At 64.2% G+C, this 21,360-nt stretch overlaps 8 protein-coding genes across 8 annotated transcripts; 3 read left to right on the top strand and 5 right to left on the bottom strand.

The window, feature by feature from the left end:
* Nucleotides 1-563: 563 nt before the first annotated feature.
* Nucleotides 564-3,721, bottom strand: CXT1_7 (Beta-1,2-xylosyltransferase 1; the record flags this gene model as incomplete). The annotated part of the gene is made up of 4 exons (XM_062767603.1): nt 564-1,554; nt 1,593-2,442; nt 2,490-2,617; nt 2,670-3,721. The coding sequence occupies 4 exons, from the start codon at nt 3,719-3,721 to the stop codon at nt 795-797; spliced, it is 2,790 nt and encodes a 929-aa protein (XP_062623587.1). The 3' UTR covers nt 564-794.
* A 523-nt stretch (nt 3,722-4,244) lies between these two features.
* Nucleotides 4,245-5,921, bottom strand: LAS1. Its single transcript, XM_062767604.1, has 4 exons — nt 5,605-5,921; nt 5,152-5,554; nt 4,535-5,117; nt 4,245-4,486 (listed from the first exon to the last, which is right to left on the bottom strand). Exons 1-4 carry the CDS (start codon nt 5,897-5,899, stop codon nt 4,358-4,360), a joined length of 1,410 nt encoding a protein of 469 aa, XP_062623588.1. The 5' UTR covers nt 5,900-5,921; the 3' UTR covers nt 4,245-4,357.
* A 585-nt stretch (nt 5,922-6,506) lies between these two features.
* LOC62_01G001131 (uncharacterized protein) lies at nt 6,507-7,613 on the bottom strand (the record flags this gene model as incomplete). Its single annotated transcript, XM_062767605.1, has 7 exons — nt 6,507-6,520; nt 6,561-6,778; nt 6,816-6,883; nt 6,921-7,014; nt 7,051-7,171; nt 7,209-7,423; nt 7,465-7,613. 7 exons carry the CDS (start codon nt 7,611-7,613, stop codon nt 6,507-6,509), a joined length of 879 nt encoding a protein of 292 aa, XP_062623589.1.
* A 1,059-nt stretch (nt 7,614-8,672) lies between these two features.
* LOC62_01G001132 (uncharacterized protein) lies at nt 8,673-10,527 on the top strand. The gene is made up of 2 exons (XM_062767606.1): nt 8,673-9,461; nt 9,543-10,527. The coding sequence occupies exons 1-2, from the start codon at nt 9,071-9,073 to the stop codon at nt 10,394-10,396; spliced, it is 1,245 nt and encodes a 414-aa protein (XP_062623590.1). The 5' UTR covers nt 8,673-9,070; the 3' UTR covers nt 10,397-10,527.
* Nucleotides 10,528-10,840: 313 nt separating this feature from the next.
* naa40 (N-alpha-acetyltransferase 40) lies at nt 10,841-11,830 on the top strand. The gene is made up of 4 exons (XM_062767607.1): nt 10,841-10,885; nt 10,933-11,309; nt 11,380-11,501; nt 11,599-11,830. The coding sequence occupies exons 1-4, from the start codon at nt 10,853-10,855 to the stop codon at nt 11,754-11,756; spliced, it is 690 nt and encodes a 229-aa protein (XP_062623591.1). The 5' UTR covers nt 10,841-10,852; the 3' UTR covers nt 11,757-11,830.
* A 22-nt stretch (nt 11,831-11,852) lies between these two features.
* Chmp6 (Charged multivesicular body protein 6) lies at nt 11,853-14,248 on the bottom strand (the record flags this gene model as incomplete). The annotated part of the gene is made up of 8 exons (XM_062767608.1): nt 14,107-14,248; nt 14,009-14,051; nt 13,907-13,969; nt 13,771-13,860; nt 13,467-13,709; nt 13,203-13,305; nt 12,763-12,901; nt 11,853-12,627 (listed from the first exon to the last, which is right to left on the bottom strand). The coding sequence occupies exons 1-8, from the start codon at nt 14,190-14,192 to the stop codon at nt 11,853-11,855; spliced, it is 1,542 nt and encodes a 513-aa protein (XP_062623592.1). The 5' UTR covers nt 14,193-14,248.
* Nucleotides 14,249-14,430: 182 nt separating this feature from the next.
* On the top strand, nt 14,431-17,215 carry IMH1 (Golgin IMH1; the record flags this gene model as incomplete). The annotated part of the gene is made up of 4 exons (XM_062767609.1): nt 14,431-15,283; nt 15,321-15,503; nt 15,538-16,013; nt 16,053-17,215. 4 exons carry the CDS (start codon nt 14,431-14,433, stop codon nt 17,163-17,165), a joined length of 2,625 nt encoding a protein of 874 aa, XP_062623593.1. The 3' UTR covers nt 17,166-17,215.
* A 185-nt stretch (nt 17,216-17,400) lies between these two features.
* Nucleotides 17,401-20,943, bottom strand: HMA5 (Copper-transporting ATPase HMA5; the record flags this gene model as incomplete). The annotated part of the gene is made up of 1 exon (XM_062767610.1): nt 17,401-20,943. One exon carries the CDS (start codon nt 20,941-20,943, stop codon nt 17,401-17,403), a length of 3,543 nt encoding a protein of 1,180 aa, XP_062623594.1.
* Nucleotides 20,944-21,360: the final 417 nt, after the last annotated feature.

Consider the following 21,360-nt stretch of genomic DNA (forward strand, 5'->3'; position numbering starts at 1 on the left):
GGGAATCGCCACCGCCGTCGCCGCCGCCGAGCGCCGCCGAGCAAAAGTCACAACATGCAGCAGTTGCATGCTTTTGGCTCGTTGTCTGACCCATGGTAGGTAGGTTTGATGCGTCTTTGGGCCGTTTCGCGTCGCAGGGCAAGGGCCGCGGGGAGTCGACCGGCCCTGGACAACAAAGGGACCACAGGGGGGGAACGCTCGCTGCCTCTGGCGTCATTCTCCTTCTTGGCCACCCACCCGCGATAAAGTGGCGCACACTGGTCCTCCCAGGTCGGTCCGCGATCTCTCCTCTGCCTCTCTGCTGCACACGAGTGCCCACTGCCTCGCTCGTCTTTCACGCGGCTTTGCTTGAAAACGCCCCGCTCATGCGGGATCGTCATGACGCCTTTGGCCGTTCACGCGTCAAACTACAAAGTAGGCAGGTAGGCAGGCAGGCAGGTCGTCCACAGTCGCCGCCGCTGCTGCTGCTGCTGCTGCTGCCGCCGCCGCCCACCCGACCGCCCGACCCGACGACGCACCTGTGCTTCCCTAGCCCAAAGCAGAAGATTTCGAACAAGGCGGCGGATCCATCTAGTATTCTACAACACAATGCCTCGGTCGTCCTAATGCAGCTAACCTGTTGCGGGGGGGGGATGGGCAAGAATAACAAAAAGGGAGAGTGAGATGGGTGGAGTCTGTGTCAAGATGCAGGGCCAGGGACCAGACAGGCAGCACTGTGGGCAGACAAGAGCCTTGGAGCCCAGGCAGCCGCGCGATCTCTAACATGAGACCCCCTGGCTTCGTTCCTGAAAGAGTTACATAAAGTCGTCATCTTCTTCGGCGTCGTCACTGTCCGTGACTTGTGGCCGTCTCTGTGCCGATGCAGTAGTCGGGTCGTGTGCTAGTGCTGATGCTGATGCTGATGCGTGTGATGGGGGCTGCTCGAGCTCAGCCATGGCTTGATCAAATGGTATAATGTGGTCGCCTTCGGGGTCGGTCGTGGCTTCGGCGTCTGCAGCTGTAGTAGTGGGCAGCCGCACCGACCCCGCCGAACTTTCCGGTCCCCGTCTTGCTCCCTCACCAGGGGGCGTGTTTGGGCCTGTGGTTGTCACCTTCCCATTCTGGCCGCCGAGCGGCCTCGGGGTGCGTGACGGCGCAGTGTGATGCTGTTCGCTTGTGGCAGTGGTGCGAGGGGGTGCCTCCCCACCGCCGAGCACGTCCTCGGCGCCAAGGAATGGCACGCGGTCGACCCGCTCCGCCTCGTCGTCCTCGTCGTCGCCATTCTCGCCCGACACATCCTGGTCCACAGGATCGTGTAGCAGCGGGTCGTAGTGAAAGTCCATGTCCTCGTCGTCGTCGGCCACAATCCGTGCGTACTCGAGGAACAAGCGGAACATGTACGCCTGCAGATCTTCGAGGCGGAACATGCGCTCAACAAAGCACTTGCCGTTGTGGGCGAGCGCCTTGGCCGTGCCGTCAAACATGAGGTCAGGCTGCTTTGGCGAGCCGCGGAAGAAGGCGAGGATATCGGTGAGATCGGAAAAGTCGAGCTTTGAAGGAATGTACATGAACCAGCTGGGAATGTCAGCGCGTCAGGCATGTCGTCCACGTACGGAATGAGATGCGGCTGAAACCACTCTGTGAAGATGCCACTTTTGATGACGACCGAGTTTGTGCTCATGAGGCGCCTGAAGCGCCCACTCCAGCCATTACCGTCAATGTCGAGCAAGAACTTGTGCTTGTTCATGACGGTCGACCGCTGGAACCGCGCGAATTTAATCTCACGCTCCATGTCGTCGCAGGTTCCGTCGTCCTCGTCGCACTGGATCGGCTGTCCGGCAAGCGCCATGTCAAAGAAGTAGTTGCCTACCCCCCACGCCGAGCCATTCTCAGTCCTGTATCCCAGCGGCGGCACATTCTGCCTCAACTGGCCGTAGTGCCCGTTGGCATGTGCGTGCTCTTGCTCGTGCCCATGCCCGAGGTCTGGCACCATGAAGCTCGTCAACCCCAACGAGTGGTTGTTTGCAAAGTGGTGAAGCCGGACGCGGTGGGACTGGCGCCACGGCACGTCGCGAGTCATCTCTGCCATGCCCGTTGGTGATCCGCGCCACACGAGACGCGCGTCCGACTTTTTCTCCCATACGGGATCGCGGCCCGTGCGGTCGGCGAACTGGTCGAGCGGGGTGACGAGAATGTCCGAGTTGATGCTCGTCTTGGCCAGGCTGAACAGTGGAAGGAGCTGCGAGTGCGGCCGCGGGTGCGACTCGGGCGTGTGGGCCTCGAGCGTGAGCCCGTGCAGCGGCACAATGTAGGGGTTGTGGCAAAAGTCTCCGGCCTCGAGGCTGTTGTAGATGAACGACTTGCCCTCGTACCCTGTTGGGTTTGTGCGCAGCGCCGAGTCGGGCGGGCACGATCGTCCGAGCTCGACATTGCCGTTGTCTTCCTCGTCGAGGAGGGACGTGTCTGTGGGGGGTGTGAGCGGCGTGGCGCAGATCAAAGAAAGAACTCACGCTGCCCCTTGAGTCCGAGCGAGGCGAGGGACGAGCGGCGTCCCCATGAGAGATAGATCTGTGGCTGGTCAAAGATGGAAAATGTGGCATTGAGGTCTGGGAGGTGGTGGGCGAAGGATCGAACGAGTCTGGAGAGAGAGAAGGTGTCAGCTTGCCTCCCACCCTTCCGCGTCAACTCACTTCACCGCTGCCTTGGCCCGTGGCCACGTCCCTTCCCAAGCCAGACCGCCCTTGTCCTCGATGCGGGGCCGCACGCGCCCATTCTTGATTTCCAGCACAAACACCTCGTTCATCTTCATGACCTTCGCGAGCCTCCGTCTGACCTCTTTCCGCGGCAAGGCCCAGAACGGCGCGAGGTCGAGGTTGATCCGGTCGTACTCGTCGGGCAGGACGAGCTGGTTCTCGCTCGCAAACGCCCACCACAGGTCGAAGCCCTTGGGCGGGACGCGGCCGTACCGCCGCTCGTACTCCATCGTCGCTTCGGCGAGCGTGCGGCTCTGGCGCGCAAGCAGCTCCTCCCACCGCCGCTCGCCGAGCGCCAGCAGCAAGGGGATCGGGTGCGGCGCCGACTCGTCCTTCGACACCACCATGTGGCCGGTACTCGAGAAGACGTGGTGCGAGTGCTTGTGCTGTGCCGCCGCCGCGGAGCGCAGCGCCTCCGCGCCAGCTGTTGTCGTTGTCGCCGACGCGTTGCCGTAGATCCCTCGCAGGCGCGCCAGGTCGGCAAAGTACGCTTCGACGGGCGACACGAACCTGCACGGCGGCTCAGGCGGCGCAAGCCAGCGGAAGGGCTGCGTGCTCACGTGGTCGAGGAGCCCGTCGTCGCCGAGCCAGTGGAGGAGGAGGAGCGTGGCCACCACGACGAGGAGGAGGAGTAGCCGCCGTGGGCGGGCGGGGCGGAGCAGCCGCCGAGCAAAAGGCGGGACCCAGGCCGGGGGTGACTGCGGTGTCGTCGTCGCTCCGCGCTTCGGCGTCGTGAGGAAGCGGCGAGATGTCGAAGACGACACGCGGCGCGCATGTACCTTGCGCGCGATGGGCGACATGGCGCGGGCTTTCGGCTTGGACGAAGAGGAACTCGGCGCTGGCTCGTCGTCGTCGTTGCTGTCCACGAGGGCGGCGTAGACCCCCGCAGCAGTAGCGGCACTGCCAGACGACACGCTCTCGCCGCGCTGCCGTCGTGACCCCGAGGCCGAGTCGGCGCGCGAGCGCGTGCGGGTGTGCGAGAGGCGCATGGGGTGGGCGTGTGGGTTGATGAGAGAGTGCAGCATGCATCGATCTGCTGTTCGTGATCGCTTGCAGTCGTTGCTGCTGTCTGCCGTCGGCGTCCGGTTACCTGTCCCTTTCCTATTTCCGCCAGGAGTCGTGGCCTGGGCGAGCAAGGGGCGATCTGCAAATGACAGGACAGACTGGCAACTGAATACGCTGCGCGGCGCCAGGCACTAAGGAGAGCTTGATTGTCTCGGATACAGACGAGCGGCGGTCGGCTCTGCAAGCTGCTGCTGCTGCAATGCATCTGGGCCAAGTCGTGTGCGCCGCCTGCCGCTGTAGAGCCGCATGCCGCACGCTGGTCACATTGATTCGAGCAAGCTACGGTAGAACAGATTGCGGCGGCGGCCAACAACGCGCGCCAATGCCGCAGATATCTTTACGAGAGCCCGCCGGCCGCTGGCTGGCTGGCTGGCTGACAGCGCCGCGCCGCCGCCTGCTCGTGCACATGACAATCCAGGGCGAGCCGCCAGCCGGCACAGCGGCGTCCATTCATTCACATGTCAGTCATGACAGCGGCATTTGGTGGCCACAAATTCAACACAGCGCAGTGAATGCATGTATCCTGCCAGCGGCTCAAGCCCCTGCGCAGCCTAGATCCACTACGCCCACACTCCAATAGGGCACGCCTTCCACCCCTCTACGCGCCGCCAGCCAGGCGCAAGTTCTGCCGCCGCGGGGTTGTCACCGCCAGTGGCCCCAGACTCGGCTTCTGGGCGCCGGGAAGCGAGCTGTACTCCGGTGTCAGCTGTGGCACACACACGGGGGCCGCCACTCACCTTGCGCTCCAGGGATCGCACGTTGGCCTCCATCGCCTCAAGGCTGGCCTCGACGCTGACGTCAAGCTGCTCTGGCTCGTCGCCGTCATTCACCTCGAGCCCGTCGAGCTCGGCATCCGAGTCGTCCTCGTCCTCGTCCCCTGCTGCCGCAGGCGCAGGTAGGAGCTCGGCGAGGCTGTCGAGGCTTGGCGCCGCGTCAGTCGTCTCGGCGACCGTGGCGTAGATCCGTCGCAGCACCTCATCGTCGTGGAACAGTTCACGCGCCAGCTGGCGCACCGCTTCGGTCTTGTCGTCGTCCGTCACCTGCAGCGCGTCGACGCGCCCACTCCACAGCGTGAACAGCCACGTGGCCAGCGTCCAGCGGTACGAGGCCACCTCCTTGCGCTGCTCGGCGGCGTCGTCGGCCGTCTCTGCTGGCGGGGCGTGGCGGGGCGCGGTCTCCAGAATGGCCGACACCAGCTGCTCGGACAGCTGTGACGCGACCACGGCGGACGTGTGCAACTCGGCGAGTTGGGACAGCAATGGCGTCCAGACGAGCAAGCTTTCCTGCGGGGGTGCCGTCGCGCTCTTGCTTGGGCGTTTTCTGTCGTCAGCACAGCTTCCACCCCACAACTCACTTCCGCGCCACGGGCACAAGGCCGACGCGCACGACGGCCTCGACAAGCTCCTCGACATCGGCGCCCTCCACTTCCCGCTTGAGCCGGCCCAGCGCCTGTCCGCTCTCGTTCGCCATGCCGACCTCGCGCGCGCGCACGCGGGCCTTGACGACCTTCTTCCAGCGGCTCACGAGCCCCTCGGCGCGCGCACGTCGGTCCCACCTACCACCAGAGCTCGACGCCGAGCTCGACAGCAACGGCAGGAACGAGTTGCGGTGCAGGTAGTCGACCGCCTGCTCCATTGCCCTCCGGAGCAGCGGGAGCGGGGGCAGGTCCTCGTGCGTTGCGCGGTGGCGCAGGGCGACGAGCGACGGCGGCAGCCCGAGCGACGCCGCGAGGTGCGATATTGGGCGGGCATAGGGGCCTGGGCAGGAGTGTGAGCTGGAACAAGACTACAATCACATCAGCACACACCAGTTTGTAACGGGTCCACCATGCCATTGACGAAGCGCACAACAGCCATGGCGTAGGTCATGCGGAGCACGCCGGCGTCGTGTGCCGACGCCGCGGGGTACGGCAACGCCAGGGCGCCGACGAGCGTGTGCAGGAGGTGCAGGAAGGCCGGGCAGCTCGGCGACGAGATGTAGACTGCCATGCGGGACAGGGCGGCCTGCCTCGTCTCGTCTGTCGCGGCCGGGGAGAAGATGAGGTCGTACAGCTCGGCCAGCTCGGCCTTGGAGGCCCATGGGACGCGGCGGGGCGGGCGCATGGTGGTGTCGTGTGGTGGTGGGTGGGAGCGAGCAGTCGAAGTGGAGGTGACAACAAAATTCTGTTATCGGTGTGTGGGTGGTGACGCAAAGCACCCAGTAGCCAGTGCCCTAATACAAAAAATGGTTACTTTCTATGGATTGTGGGATTTGTTTTTTGTTATTGGGTGCTTGATCTTTTGTGCTGCTATTAGACCTGTGGGCTGATCCCGGCCTGCCCCTTAGACCCGTTGGCGGCTTATCCTTATGGATTTTTGTAATGCCCTCTTTTGATCCCTTGTAATGGAGATGAACTACAAATGTAACCGCTGGCTGTGGAGGGCCCGAATCCGCCGTCGCCACGACGGATCGAACCCCGGTCCGATACTTTTCTGAGACATGCACTTCTCAGCCAAAGAGGTATCTTCATCCCTTGTGCTCGCGGCACATGTTGCGTCTCATACAAGTCGTTTGAGACTATAAGCCGTCGCAGCATGCAGCCAGCAAAGGTGGGCAGTCGGCGGCCAGCCAACAAACAGTCAATGCCTGCGCAGAGACAATGCATACACTACACAACATGCCACGGTCAACGTGCATGCAACTAACTCTATTGTTGGACCGCGCGCGCAGTTACAAGTGGTGCTCTGGAAGGTTAGCTATGCACGCCCACCCCGCTGCACCCACTTGGAAGCGTCTCGAGGGGACGACTAATCTTGAGCGTCTTCAAGCTGTTACGCCAGGCCTTCTGGGCACCAAAGGCGAACCCGCCGAACCGCGAGCCGGGGACGTATGGCTCCTCGCCCGCGTCGCCGGCCTTCTCGGCATGACTCGGCGTCGGGGAGGGCTCCTTCATGCCGTTGTACACGTCCCACGCGCCGGCAGCGACCTTGGTCTGGGGTGTACTGGCTGTCAGTTGGTGCGGGGAGAGTCGCCACTCACAGGTTGGCATAGTTCTCCCACTTGAAGAGCGAACGCTGCGCACGCGCCTTCTCACGGAGGAAGATGCCCTGGTGGGTTAGCTGGTGGAGAGGCTCTGGTACCCACAACGAGGATGTTAAGGCAGCCCATGATGAAGAGCATCCAGCTGGCGACCTGGGGGAAGAGATTGGCGTAGTGTGAGAGGACTGACGCGGCGAGGCTGGGGTTAGTGAACGGTGCGAGGGGCAGCACTTACAAAGCCTGGAGCACGCCGAGACACCCAAGGCCGTACGACTTGCTCAGCATGGGGATGTAGATGTCGAAGAGGGTCTTGGGAAAGCCGACCTCAGACAGCAGGAGGACCAGGGTTTCGCAGACTGCTGCGTTAGCAAGCGTCGAGTTTCTGCCACTCACGGATAAAGACGCGGTTGAGGATGGACCAGAAGGGGCCACCGGTCTGCGACGGGATGGTCGAGTGCTGCATGTAGTTGCATGTCCAGGTATTGTTCAACGAAGTCGCGACGGTCGAGTTGAACACCGCCGCGCGCGAGTGCATCGTGCTGCTCGTGGTCGACACGGTAGAGGTGACCTCGTTTGTGTGCTTGGCGGCCTTCATGGCATTGACGTCGCTGCGGAGTCAGCGTAGCCTGGCGAGGTGAGTATCACCCACTCAACGATCGTGACGACGTTGCTGATGAAGACGAGCAGCATGGCGATTATGCTCAGCGCGCGGAGAGCGTTCAGGCCGATGAAGGCGACCGAGGAGGGGCGCTGCGCCGCCGCGAAGGGGCGGAGGTGGGGTGGCGGGGCTGGGGTCATGGTGACGGTGGGTGGTGGTGTGTTGCGAGTGGTGAGTGGTGAGGTGTCAGGTTGGTTAATGGGCGTCGACAGTGTCAGTGTTCTTATACTTGCTACTGGGGCAGTGTGGTCGACGTCGACGACAACGACGGCGAGGTGGACAATAGCGAAGACGGCGTGATCAGCGATGGCGAGCGGTATTGTCCGCCACAATGCAACTGCGATGCATGTATGTCCGCCACACACACACACACACACACATCGTGCCTATCCACCCGCACGCAAGCTCGCAAGGCATCTCGCTCTCCAATGCTCGTTGCGTTGTGCGACCAAGGAATCCGCCACCAATCGACTGCCACATCATGACAAGGCACAAACGTCATTTTGGCAGTGTCAGTAGTAGCCGCGGTACCCCTGGCCGCCCGGCTGGCTGCGTAGCTGGGTGGGGTGACGGCGCGCGACGACGCGAATTAAGCGTGCTTCGTCAAGTGCCTGATCTAATACCGATGGGTGAGCAGTCAGTCTTGGCGCGTCGCGCGCCGCCGTCTCTACCTCGCAGTCGACGAGCATGCACATGAATGAATGCGGCCAACGTCATGCATGTGCATTGAAGAACGAGTGCCCCGTCAATTGGGGTGCATGCAGCAACAGGTTGCAGTGGCCAGGCCTTGGCCGCCGCCGCCGCCGCCGCAAATCTCGCCTGGCTGTCTGGCTAGGGGTGCCCGCCGCGCCGCGCCGCCGCTTTGGTGCCCGACGCGACGCCACGGGTGGGGTGGGCTCCAGGGTTCACTTTGGACGCGCGAACCCTCTCTCTTGCCGTACGGGAGGGAGCTACGAGGCGGAGGGGTGCGCGCGGCGGCGCGGGTTGTATTGTTCTTTGTTGCGTGATGCGGCTAGGAGCAGCGAGGCGAGGACCCCATGCATGGCCTGGCATGGCCCCTCAAACCCTAGCATAGTGGTCGAGACCCCCCTTCCGTCTGCCCCGGGAATGAATGGCGTGGTAGTGGTGCGTCTTTGGGCTGCATGCCAAGTGGGTCACTGCACGCACGCACGCGCCATCAGCCAACCTTTGCAGCACAACCCTCGTCTCAGTCTCTCTCTTCCAGTCTCTCTTCCAGTCTCTCCTCTGCTCGAGCCACTTCGTGCAACAACCCCCTCACCACCCACGCAGTACCACTCGGCACCGCCCACCCCCGACACCCTCTCTCACCCACGACAACGTCCGACGGCTGGCCAGTCGCTCATTGTCCCAACCCTCCTTGTTCTCTCCGACAGACGTCCCCTCCCTCCCTTCGCACTTTTGCAACACTCGCTCGCTCGCTCGTTCGCAGCTCGACTACTATTGTCCTGTGTCCAAGAGACAAGGCCACGCACGCACGCACAAAGCACCTCTTGCGCATCCCACACTCGTTCGACACACACCAACAACGACCGCTCTCACAACACCCCCTCGCCTCGACTCCCTCCCTTCTCGCACAATGCGCATCGCCCCCGCCGCCGTGCTCATCCTCCCCCTCGCCCTGGCGGCACAGTCGGCAGCACCTCACAGGCGCCACCACTACCGCCGCCAGCTCACCATCACCGAGTCGCAATCGGGTAATGGCAACCTAGCCCAGTCTTCTGGCAGTGGCAGCGGCGTCGCCGTCTCGGACACGCCGACGACGTCCGCGCCGGCGGTTACTACGACGGCCGCGGCGCCGACGACCACGCCTCCTGCGCCTACCACTAGCGCTGCTGCACCTACCACTGCTGCGCCGACGACCTCGGCCGCTGCCCCGCCCACGACGTCGGTGCCCAGCTCGGGCGTTCCTGCGTCAAACGACCCCTCGCCCTCTTCGGCCGCCCCGACCACGAGCGCTGCCGCTCCCAGTGCGTAAATGATTCTTGCGGGCGTCCCGCGTGCCTTGCGCCTTGCCACCGCGTGTGTGCTTGCTGACCTGCTTCCTCTAGCTACCACGGCTGCTACCCCCACTGACCCGACTACGATCACGACAAAGGACTCGACGACGGCGTCGTCGAGCTCGAGCTCGGCCGGCACGCTGTCCATCCTCTCGCCTTCGATTGTTCACCCAACGGCCAAGCCCTCGTCTTCGGCTTCGGGCTCGGCTGCTGCCGACAAGTCGTCGTCTGGTGGCCTGTCCAAGGGCGCCATTATCGGTATTGTCGTTGCTGCTTCGGTTGTGGGTCTGGCTGCCATCATCTGGACGGCTATTCGCAAGTGGAAGCTCCGCCCGTCCAAGCGCTTTGACTCGCGCATGCAGCCCATCGACTTTTCGCCCGACAACCGTGAGCTTGGCGACGACTTCCTCGAGAAGACGCTTCACCGCTCGGCTTCGAACGCGTCGGCCGACCGCCAGCGTCAGCAGTTTGTCGCCGACCTCGACCACGAGAACAACCTCACCGCTGGTGTGCCCGAGCACGACTTTACTGCCGGCTCGGGTCACGCTGCGACCGGATACCCTGTGTACGACCAGTACGGCAACCCTCACCCTGCTCACGACGGCGGATACTACGCCAACGACGGCTACGGTGGCTACCCTCCTGAGGTGGCGGCCACTGGCTACCCTCCTCAGCCTGGTACTGCTGCCAACTACAATTACGAGTACCCTTCGCAGGACCAGCAGGCGCACGGCTACGCCGATGTGCAGCGCGGTTCGTCGCCTCCTCACGTGCAGCAGCACCCTGCCACCGCGCCCGGCCAGGCCGGCTGGTCTGACCCGCTCGCCACGTCCGACTTCCAGCTGAGCGGCCGCCCAACAGCGGGCGAGGGGCCATACGCCCAGGCCGCAACGTACCGGTACTAGGCGCATGTGTAGGCTAGGCTCGTAATTAATACCTCCCCCCAACCCACCCCACCCCCTTCTCGTCGCGAGCGCGTTATATTTGCGCTCGCGACTGCGCGACCCGCGCCCCCCTCGCCCATGCAACGGTGACACGTCGGGAGCAGGCTGGCCGTCGCGCGTGTCACATTGCTGCAGGTAGACATGTATTGGTTACTTTGGAGTTGCGGGGTGTGTGTGTGGTGGGGGTGCGGTGTGCGGTCTGCGGTGTCCACGACTTGTAAATTAGCTTGATCGGGGTGTGTGTTACGAGACGACAAGTCGCCGGTGGCCTGTTACCACCGCCCAAGGCCGAAACAGCGTCGTGGGTGGAGGTGGCCACTGGCTGGCCACTGGCTGGCTGGCCGGCCGGCCACTGGACCATCTCTTCGCCCCCAAAGACTTCGTCAGCATCGCTCTTGCACTGACAACAACACCACGATGGCCACTCCACGAGTCCGCTCCGCGTGCAGCGTGCGTGCATCTGCCCCCTTCCGCCACGTCGTTGCTAACCCAACTAGGCATCACCAACAACCCTCGCGCCGCACCTGCCCCGCCCGCTCCCGAGCGCCCAACTAGCGCTGTACACTGCCGCGCAGCTGTCCCCAAGCGCACGCGACACGCTGTACGCGCTGCTGGACGCCAACATGGCCCCCCTGGCGGCGGGCACGTCGATGGAGCACGAGCCGCTGTCGAAGCGCGCAGAGATGTTCGACAAGGACGCGCGATACCTCGTCCTCACGCGCACCCCGTCGCCGCCGATGCCGGGCGCGCTCCCGCCCACGCCGGGGCGCCGGGCGCGCGTCGAGCTGCTGGCCGACGAGCTGCTCGGCTTTGCGAGCTTCCGCTTCGACACCGAGGAGACGTGCGGCGCAGAGGACGCAGAGGTCATCTACTGGTGTGTTTTGTTGGGGATTGGGTGGCGGATGTTTACGTCCGGCCCCATCGGAGCGAGGCTGACTCCCCAGCTACGAGGTCCAGCTCGCGCCCGACGCACGCGGCCTCGGCCTCGGCGCAGCGCTCATGGCCGAGCTTGAGGGCATCGGCGCACGGCGCGGCATGGCAAAGGCCATGCTGACGTGTTTGGCGTGTAAGTGTTGTCGGTGTCGGTACAGCTCGGCGCCGCTGCGCCGCTGGCTCCCCCACTCCCCCACTTCGCCGCTGACGCTCGCTCACACCCGCCGCAGCCAACACCACCGCGCTCCACTTCTACACCAAGGCAGGGTACACCGCCGACGAGATCGACCCGACCCGCATGGCGGATGACGAGGAGGGCTGGGAGGACGTCGGCGAGGACGGCGAGGTGCGCAGGCCAGATTACCGCATTCTGAGCAAGGAGCTGTGAGCGGTGCGGCGTCAGCCGCGCGTCGCGAGCTCGCCCACGGATATGTCACGACACCGCGACGCCGTATAATGCCATTCTATACATGTATGTAAAGTATCATGACCAGGTAGCGAGGACGAGCGCGGCGAGGGTTGTGCCCTTCGGCTCCGTGTCGGCGTCGTCCGCCAGCTCGTCACGCAATGCCGAAGCGTTCGCGGCCAGCCCGTCTAGCAGCTCAGTGGTATCAGGCAAGGCCCACACTGCCTCGGCGTACGTCCAGTCCCTGCGCGGGCGCTTCGTGCGCCGCCGAGACACCGCTGGCGGGGAGGGCAGGCGGTGCAGAAAGTCGAGGTTGGCGTCGGCGGTGTCCTCGGCCTCAGCCTTGCCCTTGCCCTTGTCCGGGCTCGTGCCAGCGCCGGGCCGGAGCGCGAAGAACGCGGCGACGTCGTCGTCGTTATGCGTCTTGCGGGCCGACGCGGCGCGCGGCGTGGCGCGCGGCTTGGTCGGCGTCGTCTCAACCTCGTCGCCGTCGTCGACCTCGCGCGCGCGCTTCGACGGCGTCGCGACAGCGCTCGCACTGGCACTAGCGCTCGACCTCAGCGGGCTCCCCGTGGCGGGGGAATGCTTGTGCGGGCTGCTGACGAGCCCGGACAGGTCGACGCCAGAGGCGTACTTGAACTTCTTCTTGGGCGTCGCGAATGGCGAGAGGGCCGGCACGGCCGTCGGCGCCGGCGCGGCCTGCGTTGCTGGCCTGCGGCGGGAAGGGGACGGCGCCGACTCCTCCGCCGCCGCGAGGAGGCGGCGCGACGTCGCCAGCGCGGACTTGAAGCGCGCGGGCGAGACGCTCGAGGCGCGCTGGACGGCGGTTTCGAGCAGGTCGTGCGATTGGACTCTAGGGGGCGTCAGTGGGTGGTTGCTTGGCGGGGACGAGGTCGCGCGCCTCGTCAAGCAGAGCGCAGCGGGCAGCCACCGCTCGACGAACTCGGCGCACTCGGCATGCTCGGCGCTACGCGCCTCGCAGACTCACCGCTCACACCCCAACAGCGCCGCGACGCCGACCAGCGCCGTCCGCTCCTCCGCGCGCAGGTCGTTGCCCTTGCCTGGGGCGGTGAGATGCCGCAGCGTGGACAGGATGTCCGCCGCGACGGGGAGGGCGGGGTGCGTCGCTGATGGGAAGAGAGGGGCGAGTTCGTGCGACATTGCGCTGGACGCGGTGGGTGGGGAGATGAGTGACGACAACAGCGACAATGAATCGACGCGTTTTGACTTTTGAGTGGCAAGAGCTGCGCAATGACGCAGGGGCCAGCGCAAATCAGACCCACACACACCCACCACTGCCAACAGCGACCCCACCCCACACCACCATGCATGCTGCTATGAATACAACGCCTGCGACACCTACGCAGCCAGCGCGACCCGCTCCGGCTTGCTCGCTGCGTGTGAGTTTCGTCCAGCACGGCAACTCACCCTGCGCCTTTGTCGCCGCGGCTGGCTCCGCCTCGGCCGGCTCGTCCACCGGCGCGTCTGGGAGGCTGATGGGCTGCGTGTCGGGCACGTCTGGGATCTTGGGCTGGGGGTGTTAGTGACTGTGGTGGGGGTGGAAGTTGGAGGTGGACGCGTGGAGTGAAGAAGGCAAGCAAGGCCCTTCTTCGGCACCGCACTCGACCACCTCGCAGCTCCACACCTCGCCTTCTCCTCTCGCCTCCGCTCGCGCGAGTTCAGCGCACTCACCAAAGCCTCCCGTTGCAACTCCTCCAGCTCACGCTGCACCGCCTCCTCCTCCTCCGGGCTCATCTGGCTCGCGAGCGCCTCGTCAATCTCGCGCTGGTACTCGATGCCCTCGCGGCTTTGGTCCATGAGCTTCTCGACGCGCTCGAGAGACACCTCCTTCTGGAGCTGCTTGAGGACGGCAGATCCTTGCTCCAGGCCGTGCACGACGGCAGCCTGGATCTGCGTGAACTCGATGGAGCTGACCTGGGCGAGGGTTAAACAGAACACACAGTGAGAGGACGGCACCAAGCCACACCGCACGCACCAGATCCTGAAGCGTCTGCAGCTGTCCGTCGGTCCTCGTCAACAGCTGCTCCTGGTACTTTCGTTGCCTGAGTGCGGTGAGGGCTCTCCGCTGGGAGTCGTCAGCGCGGCGTCGGCGTCGCCGGCGGCTCGCCCACCTTGTCGCCCTTGGCAAGTGCGTCCTTGGCAATCTCGTGCTCGCGATCCAGCACGACTTGGATCTGATGGGTGAGCTATGTCCAGCAGCATGTGACACCCACCCGCTTCTGGTACTGCTTGAGCCTATCGCGCTGGAGTTTGAGGCTGTGGGGGTCAGCGGGGCAACCAGGTGGAGGCGTCGGCCGACGTCAACACTCACTCCAACACGGCCCGGTCCTGCGCTGTAATCTTTGGCCCTTGCTGGGCCAAGCCCATATTGACTAGAGCATTCTGCCATAGGCCCATGGCGTGCGTGAGGGGTGTGTTGATGCAGAGTGAAGAGTGGTGGAGTCGCGATGGAGTTGATGTCTGTTCATGATGGCGATGATAGCGGGGGCAATGACATAAGGCGGCGTCGAGGGGCGGCAGGCAGCTCGAATGAGTGTTCCTGGAACGGACAGTCGGCGCGGCTCAAGCCTCACTGCCAGCACACATCTCCGCTCGACAACTCTCCTCTTCACCTCATCACATCCCCGCAACACCCATGTTCAGCGGCAGCCTGTCGGACAGGCTCAAGGCCGCGGTCAACCAGATCGAGCAGACGGGTAAGGCCGCGGTCAACCAGTTCGAGCAGACCGGCAGCCAGCTGCAGCAGCGCGCAATCAGCGCGACGCAGACTGCGGCTGCCGCAGGAGCCCAGGTGGCAGCCTCGTCATCCCGACCAGCGTCGCCCGCGTCGCCGACAAGACCAAAAGTCACGCCCGCGGTCGCAGCGTCCGACTCGCCCCTCTCCCCCGGACCGTCGACATCGCCGACAAAGAGCAGCACGAGCCACCTCGCCGAGTCGGCGATGGGGAACCTCAGACGCTCGTTACAGCTCCAGCGCGAGTCGTTGGATCTCTCACGGCCTGGCTCCGCAGAGCTCAAGGAGGTCAAGGAGACCAAGGAGGTCAAGGAGACCAAGGAGGTCAAGGAGGCCGACGCGCCCACAATCGCTGTTGCAGGTTCTTCACGCCCCGAGACGCCCAAGGGCCTCGCGGCGCCGTTCGCACTCGGTTCCCTCGCGTCCTCGGCCCAGCCAAGCGGCAAGGCCACCCCCGGCGACGTGTCGGACACGGACGAGGGCAAGGGGGCCGATGGCAAGGCGGCGGATCCGCTCTCCGTGCCCCTGCCGGCCTCTCCCGCCGCCACGCCGGCGAAGGAGCAGGCTGACCCGCTGAGGAGTGCCGGTGCCGCAGAGGTCAAGGACAATGCAGCTGAACCAGAAGCTGCGGTCTCGCCCAAGGCCGCTGAGCCAGACGCCGCCGCAGCCTCGCCCAAGGCCAATGGCGATACTACCCCCGATGCCGACGCCAGCGCCGAGCAGCGGTTTGAAGCTTCAGAGAGACGGTTCAAAGGTGAGCTAACTTGCTCGGGTACCCAGCTCACACGCAGACCTCTCAAATCGCTACACCGAGCTCCTCGCTCAGAACCACGCAGCCAACAAGATTGTCAAGGATCTTACGCCCCTCTCTGGCATTTCAGATATTGATGCGTTTGAGGGGTGGCTGCGCATGGCGACGACCAAGCTCGGCTTGTTCGAGGATCAGCTCAAGGGCTTGCAGGGCAAGCTGGAGTGTGAGTGCCGAGGTTCCGCCGAGCTGACGCCTAGTGCAAGCATCGCGAATGGAGGAGCTCCGCGATACACATCGCCTTGAGGGCGGATCGCAGCACGAGTTGATATCCAAGCTCCGGAAGCAGGTGTCTGACGCCGAGGCCAAACTGTCGGCCAAGGCCAACGACATGGTCGAGACGAGCCAGCTGCGAGCCGACCTCGCCAAGGCCGAGACGCGCGCCAAGGAGGAGGAGGAGAAGCGCACAAAGGCGATTTCGCTCCTCAAGACGGTGCGCCAGAAGCACGTCAAGGTGGAGAAGGAGAAGGAGGTGATGGCCCAGGACCTCGCCGAGGAGCGCGCGGAGCGGACAAAGGCCGGCGAGGAGGTCGAGAAGATCAAGGCGGAGCGCATTGTCCAGGTCGACCAGCTGCGCAAGGGCTTTGAGCGCGAGACTGCGAGCATCAAGGAACGCAGCGACAAGGAGCTGGCCGCGAGGAAGGCCGCGTGGGAGCTCGAGATGATCACGACGAAGGTGGGTAGCGGCTTCTGACTGATATGGCTAACCCGCCAGGCAGCACACGCCAAGGAGCTCTCGCACAAGGCCACGAGGATCACATCACTCGAGCACCAGGTCAAGGACCTGACCGAGACCAAGGTCAAACAGTTTGAGACGATCCAGAGCCGGCAATCTGAGGCCGAGTCGGCGCGCGGCGACCTGGAGGGCCTGCAGACGCGGACCAAGGAGCTCGAGTTCCAACTGCGAGAAGCGACCGAGCGCATCGCGCTGCTTGAAGACGCACCGAGTGCGCGGTCTCCAGAAGTGGATGCGGCGGCAGCCCCCGCCCGGCCGTCGGGCACGTCGGCCGCTGAGGTACAGCGGCTGCTCGCCGAGGCGGACGCCAAATCCGAGGCCAAGCTCTCCGACCTGCGCTTCAAGGTGCGCGCTTTGGAGCGCGAGCGCAACGAGCTAGAAGAAGACTGGGCGTCCAAGCTCGCGCAGCGGGTGCGCGAGCTCGAGACACTGCGGCGTACGCTGAGCGACAAGGAGGAAGAGGCAGCTACTGCTGCCGCGGCGAGAGCGGAGCGGGACGCGCGCATCGACGCGGCCGACGCCGCGCGCCGCGAGCTCGAGCGCGAGATGGTCCAGCTCCGCGCCGCCGTGGAGGAGGCACACGCCGACGTCGCTGTCGCCGCAGAGGCGGAGCGCGCCGCGCGCGACGAGCTCGCAGCCGCAGGCGACGCCACGAGCAGCGTGCAGGCGCAGCTCGACGAGGCCAAGGCGCTCGCCGACAAGCTGCGCGCCAACAACAAGACGCTGCGCGACGAGATGAGAAAGGTCCAGAGCAGCGTCCAGCTGCTCGAGCGCCAGCGTAACCCTGGCGTGGGGTACTGGGCGAGCGGGGGCGCGGCTGCCGAGCCGGCCGTGTCCATGACGCCCGCACCGGCGCCGGCACCGACGCCGCCCGCGCCCTCTGCAGCGTCCGACGCGTCGGGCACACAGACCCCCTCGTCGCCCGCCCCGTCGCGCGACGAAGAGGAAGTCAACCTCGAGTACCTCCGCAACGTCATCCTCCAGTTCCTCGAGCACAAGGAGATGCGGCCAAACCTCGTGCGCGTGCTGAGCGTCATTCTGCGCTTCACGCCCCAGGAGCTGCGGCGACTCAACGCCAAGTTGAATACTTAGAGTGTGGCGACGGAGTGTATGTATCGACGAACGAGTGCATGCATCGGGCTATGGATGGTACGGACTCGACGAGGCTTTGGGCACGGGCACGAGCACAGGCAACGGGCTAGTTTGGCTGTTCTGTATTCTTTCTCATCTGGGCTTGGGTTTTTGTCTTTTCTCTGAGCGGTGCGATTGTCTTGTCTTGTTAGGTGCTGCCTAGGGCTCACGCCGGCACCTGCGACGTTGCAGGTGCCTAAAGGCCCCAACGCAGCGCCAGACTCGACAGCACGACGCTGACAGAGCTAAGTGCCATGAGGACGGCGCTCCACACCGGGCTGAGCTTGATGCCGTTGGCGGGGAAGAGCACGCCGGCGGCAATGGGCATACAGACAAAGTTGAAGATGGACGCCCAGATGAGGTTGAGCCACTGGCGGTTGCGCACCTTCTTGCTCAGGTGGAAGAGGGTGATGAGCGAGTCGAGCGACGACGAGAGGATGACAAAGTCGGCCGAGGCGAGGGTAGCCTGCGAGCCGTGGCCCATGGCAGCGCTCACGTCCGCGGCGGTGAGCGCAACGGCGTCATTGAGGCCGTCGCCGACGAACATGACGCGCTGGGGCACGACCTTGGTGCGGAAGATGTTCTTGACCGTGCGGGTCTGCGCCTGCATCGCGTTGATCGCCTCGGCCTTGCCCTCCGGTCCGACGCCGGCGTGCACGTCCTCCGGCGCAATGTCAAGCGTGCGCGCCACAGCACGAGCAGTGACCTCGTTGTCGCCGGTGAGCATGACGAGGCGGTACCCACGCGAACGGAGCGTCTGGAGCACGCTCTTGGTAGTCGGGCGGGGCGGGTCAGAGAGACCAAACATGGCGGCGAGGGTGAACGGCGCGTCACCGACGCGCGCGCCGACGAGGACGACCGACTTGGCGTCGGTGGCCCAGGTCGTGATGCGCTCGGCATCCTCCTTGTTCAGGTCGAGACCATTCTCCTCAAGGAGCTTGGCGTTGCCGATGAGCAGCTCGAGGGTCTCGTCGCCAACCGCAGCGAGCGCGCGGAGGCCGCGGCCTGCGATCTCGGCTGTTTCAGTGACCTTGGCAGAAGACTCTTCAAAGTTGGCATTGAGGTAGTCGACCAGACCGACAGCGAGGGGGTGGGTCGACTGCGCTTCAACGTCACGGAGGGCGTGGACAATCTCCTTGCGGGCAACACCGGCGACGTCCTTGTGGAACTCGTCGGTGACGACCGACTTGCCGACGGTGAGGGTGCCCGTCTTGTCGAAAGCAATGGTCGTTACCTGAGTGGCGCCGGTGAAGGCCTCACCACCGCCAGACGCGAGGATACCAGCCGCAGCGGCAAGGCCGTTGCCGACTGCGTTGGCACAGGGAACAGCGAGTCCGATACCGCACGGGCACGCGACGACGAGGACGGAAATGGCAAACTCAATGGCGAAGAACGGGCGGCCACCGTTTCCGTGGAACCACTTGGGGTCGATGAGGCCGCCAAACGTAACGCCCATCCAGATGGCGAGGACAACGATGGAGATGTAGACGACAATGGGGACGAAGACACCAGTGAGGCGCTCAGCGGCCTTCTCGAGAGGAGCCTTCTTTCCGCCGGCGTCCGAGACGGCGCGGATGATACGCTCAAGCATCGTGTCGGCCGCGAGGTTGGTAACACGAATGGTGACCGCAGCCGACTGGTTAGTAGTGCCAGTGAAGACCTCATCTCCCGGGCCCTTGGGCACAGGAAGGGACTCGCCAGTGAGGGACGACTCGTCAAAGGTCGTGTTGCCGGAGACGATGACGCCGTCGGTCGGTGGCAGGGCGCCGGCCTGGATAAGGATGAGGTCGCCGTACTCGACCTGGTCGACGGGGATCTCGCGTGCCGGGGCCGCAGAGTCTTCAGGCTCCGAGTAGAGGTCAGTCTCCTTCTCCTTCTCCTTCTTGGGGGTGTCGGGGTGGTCGCCCGGAGCGCTGTCAACGAGCCAGGCGGTCGGTGGGCGGAGATTGCCGAGGAGGGACACGGCGTCCGTAGTACGCGACTTGGCGTATGCCTCAAGCGTGCGGCCAAGAAGGATGAACATGAGGAGGAAGACCGACGAGTCGAAGTAGGTACCGATAGACATGGTTCCGGAGTGTGCGCCGGCCTTGATGTCAAGCACCATCATCGCGATGGAGGCAAAGTAGGCTGTGGTGGTGGAAAGCGCCACGAGCAGGTCCATGCTGCCAAAGGTGAAGAAGTTGCGCCACGAGAAAGGGCGCGATGGGATCTTGGCCATCGACTTTGGACGAAGGAAGTGGGGGATGAGATGGCGGAGGTGCGGCCACACCGAGTTGAACGCACGGACATAGAACAGCCTTCCAACACCAAACTGCATGGGGGTAGCGAGGGCGAACATGGCGATGGTGCCGCGGTCCGCACCACCCCAGGCCGGTTCCATAAAGTACTGGCGGAAATGGTTGCTCTTGGGCAGGAGGGCCATGGCGACGATGCCGATAATGAAGGTGGGGATGGCGAAGAGGAACGCAACGACGAGGTGCGAGCCAAGGATCTTGACTTCGTGGCGCTGCATCTCACGGCTGCGCTCGGAAAGACTCTTGTTGCGCACGACTTGGGCATCGAACTCGGGCGCCACGTCGGAGAGCGACTTGAGAATGTCGCGGATAGTGAGAGGCTCATGCGGGGCGTAGGTGATGGTAGTGACCGGCGCCTTGAGGGTGAGAGGGGTGAAGGACCGGAGAGGCATCGACTTGAGGTGGTCGTTGAGCTGCACGATGCAGTTGTTGCAGAACACGCCGTCGACGCGGACCGTGACGGTGCGCTGACCGGGGCCGTCCGTCTTCTTCTGTACGTTCACCGGGCCAGAGCTCACGATCGTAGCGTCGTAGCCGAGGTCTTCAATCGTCTCCTTGATGGCGTCAGCCGACAGGCTGGCCTTGTGGGTGACGACACCCTTGTTATCGAGAAGGACGATGAGGGCCTCGGTGATGTCCGGGTTCTTGGCGAGCTCGGATTCGATCGTGGACGTGCACGACGCACAGGTCATGCCGTCGATGCTGTACGTGGTGCGGATGAGTGCATTCTCGTCCGACTCGGCGGGAACGTCCGGCGCCTCGGGGTGGGTCTCGATAACTTGGGCATCGTAGCCAAGGTCCTCGATGAGCTCGGCGACCTCGGAAGCAGGAAGGGACGCCTTGTGCCGCACCTTACCGGACGACGAGAGCAGGATGATATCCGACTCGAGCACGGACGCGTTCTCCTTGAGGGCAGACTTGATAGTGCCTGTGCAAGAAGCGCAAGTCATGCCCTCGATGGAGAAGGTAGTGACCTGGATCTGGTCGGCCGGCGGCGGGTTGGACACGGTGGGCGGCGCGAGGCCATTAGTAAGCGCCTCATGCTCTGCACGACAGGCCCCGCAGCGCTCGAGGTGGCGAATCCTGCGCTCCTCGGCGCGCTTCTCCTCCTTGGTGGCGCGGCGCTTGCTGCCAAGCTTGGCAAAGAGGGAAGGCTTGGAGGTAGGCTCGGCGGCATCCTCCTCGGTGACGTTGAAGCCGCCCTCGGTAGCGAGGATGCCCTTGACCTGGTCCACAATCTTGCGGTACGACGGCGCCCTGGTCGACGACGAGATGGACGTGTCGATGGCAAAGGTGACACGGTTGAGTAAGAGGGAGATGGAGAGGTTCTTGACCGACGACAGGCCGGCCAGGAGCTGCGTGATCGACTCTACACATGACGGGCAGTGCATGTTTGAGACGAGCAGCGATGCCGTCGGCAGATGGGTGGGGATGTTGAGCGCCATTGTGGCTAGCTCGGACAGAGGACAGGGAGAGACAGACAGAGTAATCAGATAAGACTAGGGGGTGAGTGGAGATGGGAATGAGGGAGCGAGAGAGATTGGTGGCGTTGAGCCGTATTTATTATATGCGACGAGGCCTTTGTCTTTGTTGCCCAGAGTGTGGTTCCGCGTGGAGCACGCCTTTGAACGCCGAGAGATTATCGCGTTGTGCACTGTGCTGCGCTCTGCTGCAGTGTGTGTGCCAAGTAAGGCCGGCCGATGCAACTACGGGTGCTTGTCGGCGCCGCACAGAGTCTGACAAAGATTTGGACCACTGATATCGTCGCGCGTCATGATTTGCGCAGATTTGGCTGGCAAAATCGGTCACTCACCGCACTGCACGGGATTGCATCGGCCCAGTCGCGTAAATGGCGCTAAGGG

The sequence above is a fragment of the Vanrija pseudolonga genome, chromosome 1 (genome assembly GCF_020906515.1).
Source record: "Vanrija pseudolonga chromosome 1, complete sequence".
In the NCBI taxonomy this organism is placed as follows: domain Eukaryota; kingdom Fungi; phylum Basidiomycota; class Tremellomycetes; order Trichosporonales; family Trichosporonaceae; genus Vanrija; species Vanrija pseudolonga.